This window comes from Lepidothrix coronata, unplaced genomic scaffold, assembly GCF_001604755.1.
Source record: "Lepidothrix coronata isolate B3197 unplaced genomic scaffold, Lepidothrix_coronata-1.0 Scaffold114, whole genome shotgun sequence".
Classification (NCBI taxonomy): Eukaryota; Metazoa; Chordata; class Aves; order Passeriformes; family Pipridae; genus Lepidothrix; species Lepidothrix coronata.
Window position 1 is genome coordinate 2,119,278 of NW_016690294.1, and position 8,414 is coordinate 2,127,691.

Genomic DNA, 8,414 nt, shown 5'->3' on the forward strand with positions numbered 1-8,414 from the left:
TGCATGTTCCTCTGGCAAAAATTAAGTAGAAAAGGTGTATTTTTCATGTCCAAGAAAGAAGTTAGTTCCCCTCCAGTGTCTTATTAAAATCCCATAAATACACATTATATAAAAGTTTGGGTTTTCACCCCAGTTTGATGTCTCTGGCTCCTGAGGTTTGCTCTAACCGTGCTACACCCTGAGGTAATGCAGAGTTGAGCTGAGCTCCTGAAAGCTTTTCCCTGTTCCGAGTTCCAGTCTCAAGTCACTGGAGATGTTCTGCCATGATTAGAAAAATTGCTATCAACTCTTTTCAGTTATGAGACTGTCACTATCTCACTGGTACATACTTGTAAGAGTAGTCTAATAATTAATGGGAAGTGTAATTTTTCCTTTAAAATAAAAATAAAGCTTATAAAGGTGGTCAAAACAATTTGGATTGAAAAAGATTCTTAACTCTAAATTACAAGTAATGATTTTAACCAAGATGAAAAAAAATCCAAGGAAAAATGTTAGTATTTTTAGTAAGAAGTACCTTACAACTGAAAAAAGCTGTGATAAAAGCTTTTTAGTTGATCACTGATACAAACTTTCAAATAAGATTAGCATAGTCAGACAGTAATTCTTGGAATCTCAGAAATTTCTGCTCATTTCTGCTACTAAGTATCTATTCTGCTAGTAAGCAGTACAAAAGCATTAATATTTGGAATATATACTATCATTCCTTGCCCCAAAAATATCCATGCTATAAAGATATAGCTGTCTCTTTAGTTGTCCTTGGCTCTGTAATACTCTGACCTCGTGCAATGCAATAGAAAGTGAAATTTTGCCTTATTGAAAAGTTTAAATTAATTTTTAAAACACAGCTTTTTGTGTGTGGCTTTTTTTGGTCGTTATTCCAATCCATTTTTCCTGTAGTAGCTAGAAATCAGAGATTACTTGACTTTTTAATAATGTCTCATAATACGCTGGTTTTTTCCTAATTATTCCGAGGGTTGTTTAAATGGTGTTGCATTAACATGTAAAATGGGTTTAAAAAAATGTGTTCATGTGGTATTTTGCTTTGTCTTACGTTGTTTGTAAACTGGTTGTTTAAAGAAATTTGTCATTCGAGGAAATCTATTTTTTTTAAACCTGGCAGATAAATTTGCAGCATGAATGTCCCGGGAGAAAATGTGAATGCTCTGATTTCTTAGAGCAAATATTTTGCTTTCCCCTCAGCATGCATACTTTTGCATATACTAAGATGTGCTTCTTGCAGTTTATCATCCACTATCCGTTTGAAAGCAGCAACTCCCTTCCACTCTCTGTGTGTTTTTAATACAGTGAATAACAGCTCTCATCCTGTCATAAGAGGGTTTTCAGTTTGAGAAATTCAGTTCTCTCCATTCTGGACAGAACTGCTCCATATGCTCAGTGTTAAAGTTCTAATAGCTTTATGTAGTACCTGGATCTCTACCCATTTAATTGCTGTTCTGGTGTAGCTGATTTGTATACATCAGTAAATATCACTTTCACGAGATGTTTACTTTGGGGATTTGGGCAGCACCTGTGAATTACTGGAATCTAACTGTGTTTTCCTGCTCCCATTTCAAATACGTAGCTAAAACACATCCAGAAATTTTCAGCTGAATTACATTTGACAAGTCCTACATGATTCATGAGGAATAAAAAATATTCTTTATTGAAACCGTCAGACTAAAATTAAAGAACTGACATTTTTTTTTCTTCTGTTTCTTTTGCTTTAGGAATGACTGGCAATTACCTACTAACAAACCCTCTTCTTCGACCACACGGCACTAACAACCCCTATAACACATTGCTCGCTGAAACAGTTGTATGTAATGCCCCTTCAGCTCCTGTGTTTAACTCACCAGGTGTGCTTATACTTCCTGAATAAACCGCTTTTCTTGGCTCGCTCCACATTCCCTCTTTTCCCCAGACAGAAACTCGAGTTGCAACACCCCAGCCCTAGTGTCTGAATTTCTGTCACTCGGGGAAATACAGTATTGCCAATGTCAGCTTGTAAAACTGCACTATATTATAGTAATGCCTTTGCCCTAACAGTATTTACCAATAATTATCCATGTCTTTAACACAGGTGGCATAAATCTTAATATACTATTACAGGACTGACACCACATGGTCCGAGAGCCCATCTTCAAGATATATATCACTTAGAGGTATCATGTCTATGCAATAAAAGGTTGACTCTAAAGCTTGTTGAGAAAATCCTGCTTCTGGAACAGATTAAATAGCAAAGCCCAAGGCATCTTGGCACCTTTGGATACCCCGGTGTAGAAAACAGTATCCAGCATCAAACAGATCGAAACTATAGTATAGTGCAGCTTTATGTAGATCATTTTCCTGTAGGAAAATCTTGGGATTAACAGTTAGAACAGTTTAGTTCTGTAGGAATAAAGGGTGTCATCACTTACCTAACATTTTGTTGTTACATTATCTACTTGCTTTTTTAAACAACGGTGCAACTCATCAGTAAATATCTTGCAGATACTGTTTGATGAGTCATAACATCACTTTAGTGTAACTGGAATGATAAATCTTTGAAAAAGAGCTCATAAAAACCTTGTTTCCAGTTTTTATTTCAAGTTTCCTTTTTAACTGAACTGTAGTTTCTATTTTCATTCTCTTGTTTTCTTACTTTCCTTATGCTTTCCTCTAGCAACCTACAGAGAGACAAGTATGGGAGTAAAACTTAACTTTGCCTATCAAATGTAAATTTTTTCAGCATGATTTTTAATGGGCACAATTAAAACATAACTAGCGGTCATGAAGTAGACTCAGCGGGCAAGTGGTTCACAATTTGCAAATGAAATGTTTCCACATTCAAAAAGTACTTGCATACTGCTTTTTGGGAAGCGACACGAGGTCTGTAGCAAACCCTATTGGTAACACGAGTTATGCAATGCTGAAATAATTTGCTGTTTAAAACCAAAGCGGTGTCACGCCAAAATGCTTAACAATTTACTTATATTTTTATATCCCTACAGTAATCTTGCTACAGGCTATGGAAAGATTTCAAATTGATTACCTGATCGCGGGCAACAAAATTTGCCTCATCAAACCAATTTGAATATATTCTAGCATGCTTAACTCTGCAGTATATCATAGAAAACTCATTTTGGATTATTATTTTGATATCTGTTTAGCAGAGAAAAAGAAAATTAAAATTACAGAATTAAATCACTTTCATGAGGGAAATGAATCCAGCATGTGGTCCATGTGTTGTCTACTTTTATAAATGCCATATGTTCTTTGCAGCTAAATTCATTGCAAGAAAAATCCTGGAACATACATGAAATTGCCAAACTACAAAGTTGTTTAATCAAAGCTTAAAGAGACCTTTCAAACGACCCTCATCACTGTGTAAATCAGGCCACATGGAGAAGACTTACCAATAACACAAATGCAAAATGACTTGCAAATTGCTCAAAATTTATTTGGAAATTATTACTCCATTTTTTTAAAGTTGAAGAAAAAGATCTTTTCATGAGAAAATGCAATTACTTTTTAATTGAAAACAATATTTCCAGAGAGGATTGAATTTTCTAGGATAAGCTGCAGCTTTAATTATAAAAAAAAAAAACAAAAACAAAAAACAGAAAATGGGAAAAACTTATAATCTTTTTCAAAAAAACTTTTCTCTTATACTCCTCCAAGCCTTGCATATTATGCAGCAGCCTCACAGTGGTCAGTCTCATTTCAGTAAAGTCACTTCATTCTTTCTTTATTTTCCAGACATATCTGTAGATAAAGTGATTTTCTAGGAATGCTCTCACCATCTGACTTCCATGGTTCAGACTGTTTAATTTCTTGCAAAGTTTTTTCTCTTTTTTTTTTTTCCTTTTTTTTTCCTTTGCTTGGGAAGCACTGTGCTGTCATGGTTTACATGTCTTTGTGTCTATAGGAAAACCTTTTCTTTATCGAGTTACTGGAAAAAAAAAAAGCCAAAACCAAAAGCATAAAGACCTTAATCATCATAAGACTTTCATTTCCCCCCCCTTAAACTCCTTTTCATGTTTTCAGCAGACTTACCCAATCTGTCATTCCTCCAACAGCTCTGAGATATCAGCCATGGCTGATTTCCTCTTCCCATTCCACAACTAATATTTATTCTTTGGTTTAATTTCTGTGACCCATACTTACAGAAATTCCTAACATTTCTGCATTTGACTTCCATGCCCATGGTTAACTGTGGGCCTAACTCTTAATTAACTATTCTGGTTCATTCAGTGCTGTCACTGTGACTGATGCAGACTGCAGGCAAACTCTGACCTTTAGGGGCCTGGGGCCATTGTTGGCAGACAGAATATTAGTGCAAAAAAATTACATTAAGTGGGGAAAGAAAAGCTGTTATTGCTTAGTAATCTAATTTGCTGAACCCTTGCTCTGACTAAGTTGCTGAGAAGCTCAGTAATTCTTCATCATGTTACAATAAATCATTTTACTTTCTTTTATATATCAGCTACTCTTAGGCCAGATAGCCTGAGCAGACAGACATGATGTGAGTTGTCCAAAGTGAGTCATTCCACCTGCTGTCTATCGTGTTGTTGGATGGTGCTTGTGGGCCCTGGTCCCTGTAGTGTGAAAGATGGCTGTCCTCGTTTAACATAAATTCTTTGTATTTATCCATTTTTTTCATTCTTTTCTTTACTTCATCTCAAAAAAAAAAAACCAACAGGAAAAAAATGTTAGAAACGTTGTTAAAGTAGTTGCTTGCCAGTTATGTGGGTTTATGTTGTACATTTACCTTCAGTTATGTCTGTGATCTAATTCCTTTTTAATTTAGTGTCGTTTAGGACAAATTCTGTTAATTTTCTTTTTCTAAATCATGGTGGTGTACTTCAAAACATAGATGTTTCCAAACGAATTGCTTTGCATTACATATGCAAGGGCATGGAGTGAACAGTTCCTGGTGGAAAAGTCACAGAATTGACACTAAATTAAGAAATTCAAATGCCACTATTCCCCACAGGAAATACACACTGCTATTTTTAGAATGCATCTTTCCTATAAGGTGTGCAACTGTTTACATTTGGGAATGTTCAATAACCTAACCTTTCTCAAGTTTTACTTCCAAGTACAACTTTGTCCTGAACTACATTAAAGAATTGTGTTAAAAAGAACAAAAAAAAAAACAAACACAAGTGATCAAAGCGTGTCAGGCAATAACCAGAGGTGTCCTTTTCCCTTTCAGGACATTCACTGAACAATGCCAGGGATACAAGTGCCATGGATACTCTACCGCTAAATGGTAATTTCAACAACAGCTACTCGTTGCGCAATGGAGACTATAACGACAGCGTGCAAGTCGTAGACTGTGGACTAAGCCTGAATGATACTGCTTTTGAGAAAATGATCATTTCAGAGTTAGTGCACAACAACCTGCGGGGCAGCAGCAAGAACCACAACCTGGAGCGGGCGCTGCCGGCCAAGGCGGCGATGGGCGGGAGCAGCAGCGAGGACGACGCCATCGTGGCCGACGCCTCGTCTTTGATGCACAGCGACACCCCGGGGCTGGAGCTGCACCACAAGGAGCTCGAGGCCCCGCTCATCCCTCAGCGGACTCACTCCCTTCTGTACCAGCCCCAGAAGAAAGTGAAGCCCGAGGGCACGGACAGCTACGTGTCCCAGCTGACCGCCGAGGCCGACGACCACCTCCAGTCCCCCAACAGAGACTCCCTTTACACGAGCATGCCCAACCTCAGAGACTCTCCGTACCCAGAGAGCAGCCCCGATGTCGAGGAGGATCTCTCTCCCTCCAGGAGGAGTGAAAACGAGGACATTTACTACAAGAGCATGCCAAACCTAGGAGCTGGCCACCAGCTTCAGATGTACTATCAGATCAGCAGGGGTAACAGCGACGGCTACATAATTCCCATTAACAAGGAAGGATGTATTCCAGAAGGAGACGTTAGAGAAGGACAAATGCAACTAGTGACGAGCCTTTAATAGTGTAGCAAAGAAATATTAAAGGCCACGTTCAAGTATTAAAAAGACTTAATTTGCCCCGTGCAGGCTCCCTCATATCTGCTTGAAGAGACAATTCTGTTGACCCTGTGGTTCTCCAGTAACGGAGATGACTGGACCTCGCAGTTCTGTGAATTTTTATAAAACAAAAACTTTGTATATACACAGAGTATACTAAAATGAATTATTTGTTACAAAGAAAAGAAATACCAACAAGGTATTTAAGATATCTTCTGCTGCTGAATTTAACAAAATTGTGAAAAAAAAAAAAAGAGAAATAAACACTTTCCAGCCATTTTACTGCAGCAGTTTGTGAACTAAATTTGTAAATATGGCTGCACCATGTTTTTTTTCCTAGGCCTACATTGTATTATATACAAGGCGTAGGCTTTAAAATCCTGTGGGACAAATTTACTGTACCTTACTATTCCTGACAAGACTTGCAAAAGCAGGAGAGATATTCTGCATCAGTTTGCAGTTCACTGCAAATCTTTTCCATTAGGGCAAAGATTGAATACATGTCTAACCACTAGCAATCAAGCCACAGGCCTTATTTCATATATTTCCTCAACTGTACAATGAACCGTTCTCATGAAAAAATGGCTAAAGAAATTATATTTTGTTCTATTGCTAGGGTAAAATAAATACATTTGTGTCCAACTGAAATATAATTGTCATTAAAAAATAATTTTAAAGAGTTTGAAGAAAATATTGTGAAAAGCTCTTGGTTGCACATACGTTATAAGCTGTTTTTCTTACACTGTTCATAGTACGGTAGTATGTTTAAAATGCAACTTCTACCCATTTTCACTTATTTTTCACTGTAAACAGTGTTCTGCTTTGACAAGTTAGTTTTTATTCTTAAGTTTTTGAATTTTTATTGCCAAAAAAACCATAATTTTGGGAGAAAATTGTTTTAGAAGCCAATTATGCCAAGCCTTGCACAAATTTGGTATAGCTAACAAAGATTGTAACTCAGTTCCCTGTTCAGTCTTTAATCAGGGTTGGGTGGTAAGGGGTAAGGGGGACACTGGACACTTCTCACAAGCTTTCTCGTGAATAAAAGGTGCCTGTCCTTTAAAAAAAAATAAATAAAACATAACTATTACTCTTCCATATTCCTTCTGCCTATATTTAGTAATTAATTTATTTTATGATAAAAAAAATCTAATGAAATGTAAATTGTTTCAACAAAATTCTGCTTTTTTCATCCCTTTGTGTAAACCTGTTAATAATGAGCCCATCACTAATATCCAGTGTAAAGTTTAACACCTGTTTGACAGTAAATAAATGTGAATTTTTTTCCAAATAGGTAAAATGTGCATTATTATGTACGAAGCATAATTGGCATCAGCAGTCCTTCAACCCAGATGTATCCTGCCTAGAATGACTTCTTTACATTTCATGATTTAAGTGTCAAGAATACAACAGAAACTGTCTATGGCTCTACAGAAGGGAGATCTTTACTGTTCCTTAGTCACAATTGAATAGGATCAAACTCAGACATAGCAGGGTCATTAGGAAAATGTACTGTAATTTCATGTATTTACATAACTTTTAAGTAGGCATCTGCACTGAAATTAAAAATAAGGTGGTAAATGCCACTATCATAGTCTCGGCAACAGTAATTAGCAGTTAATTATTAGTGATGAAGATATATTGTTGCAGTGGGGAAAACATGAATAAGCAGCATTTGGCCAGCACTGCGAGTGCTGTCTGAATAATCTAAATAATCTAAATAATTCATCCGTCACGGCGCTGGTTGGCGTCGGATAAATCAGGATGACTGTCCCTGTTCTACCAGACTGGCGAACTGCAGAAGGCAGCTGATGCCCAAGATGTTATCTACAAATCAGTGGCAAAATTGGAAGTCTGAAGTCTTTGTTGTGTTGATTCCCAAGCCTCTTTTGTCCCTCTCATCGAGGGCCTGTCAGAGATAACACTGAGAACTTCCATTTGTCACCACTTCCAAAGTTGGGTTCTTCCAGATAACTCTCAAATTAACACCCCACCATCACAGAGGCCACATGTGTGCCCACTGTGACTCCATGTGTGATAACAGCAAAAAATTCACTTGAAAGCTGTATTGTTACCTTCTAATGCATTGGAGTATATAAAGTCCATTTGGAAAATAAGTCAATGCATTTTGAAGTATCAATTTCAGAAGAATGTTTTCGGCAAGACTTCCTGCTGTTGAGAAAGTTCAAACTCTGTAAAAAAAAATAAAGTCCAGGTTGAGATGGAACTGTGGGGTTCAGGTAATCTCAATATATCTGTACTCAGGACTGTGACACTGTAGTGATTGTTCTTGAAAAAGGCATCTTCACCACCAGCCTTACTGGTAACTCTTGCCAGTAAGTTCCTTAACACTTAAAAGTTACTGTGTTTGCAGTAAAGTCACTGAACATTTAAAATTTAATCAGTACTGGTTTGCTTCTGTTTAG

General features: G+C 37.1%; 1 protein-coding gene across 17 annotated transcripts in view; it reads left to right on the forward strand.

Annotated features, from left to right (window-relative positions):
* The window catches only part of ADGRL2 (adhesion G protein-coupled receptor L2), a 376,238-nt gene extending 368,959 nt beyond the window's left edge, over positions 1-7,279 (forward strand). For 9 of the 17 annotated variants that reach the window (XM_017824910.1, XM_017824913.1, XM_017824915.1 and 6 more), the window contains 2 exons: positions 1,728-1,856; positions 5,198-7,279. In XM_017824910.1, coding sequence (XP_017680399.1) covers positions 1,728-1,856; positions 5,198-5,952 — 884 coding nt within the window. In that variant the 3' untranslated portion in view covers positions 5,953-7,279. Of the gene's footprint in view, positions 1-1,727; positions 1,857-4,465; positions 4,519-5,197 lie in introns of all 17 variants that reach the window. The other 8 variants (XM_017824920.1, XM_017824919.1, XM_017824922.1 and 5 more) reach the window with 2 other exon arrangements.
* Positions 7,280-8,414: the final 1,135 nt, after the last annotated feature.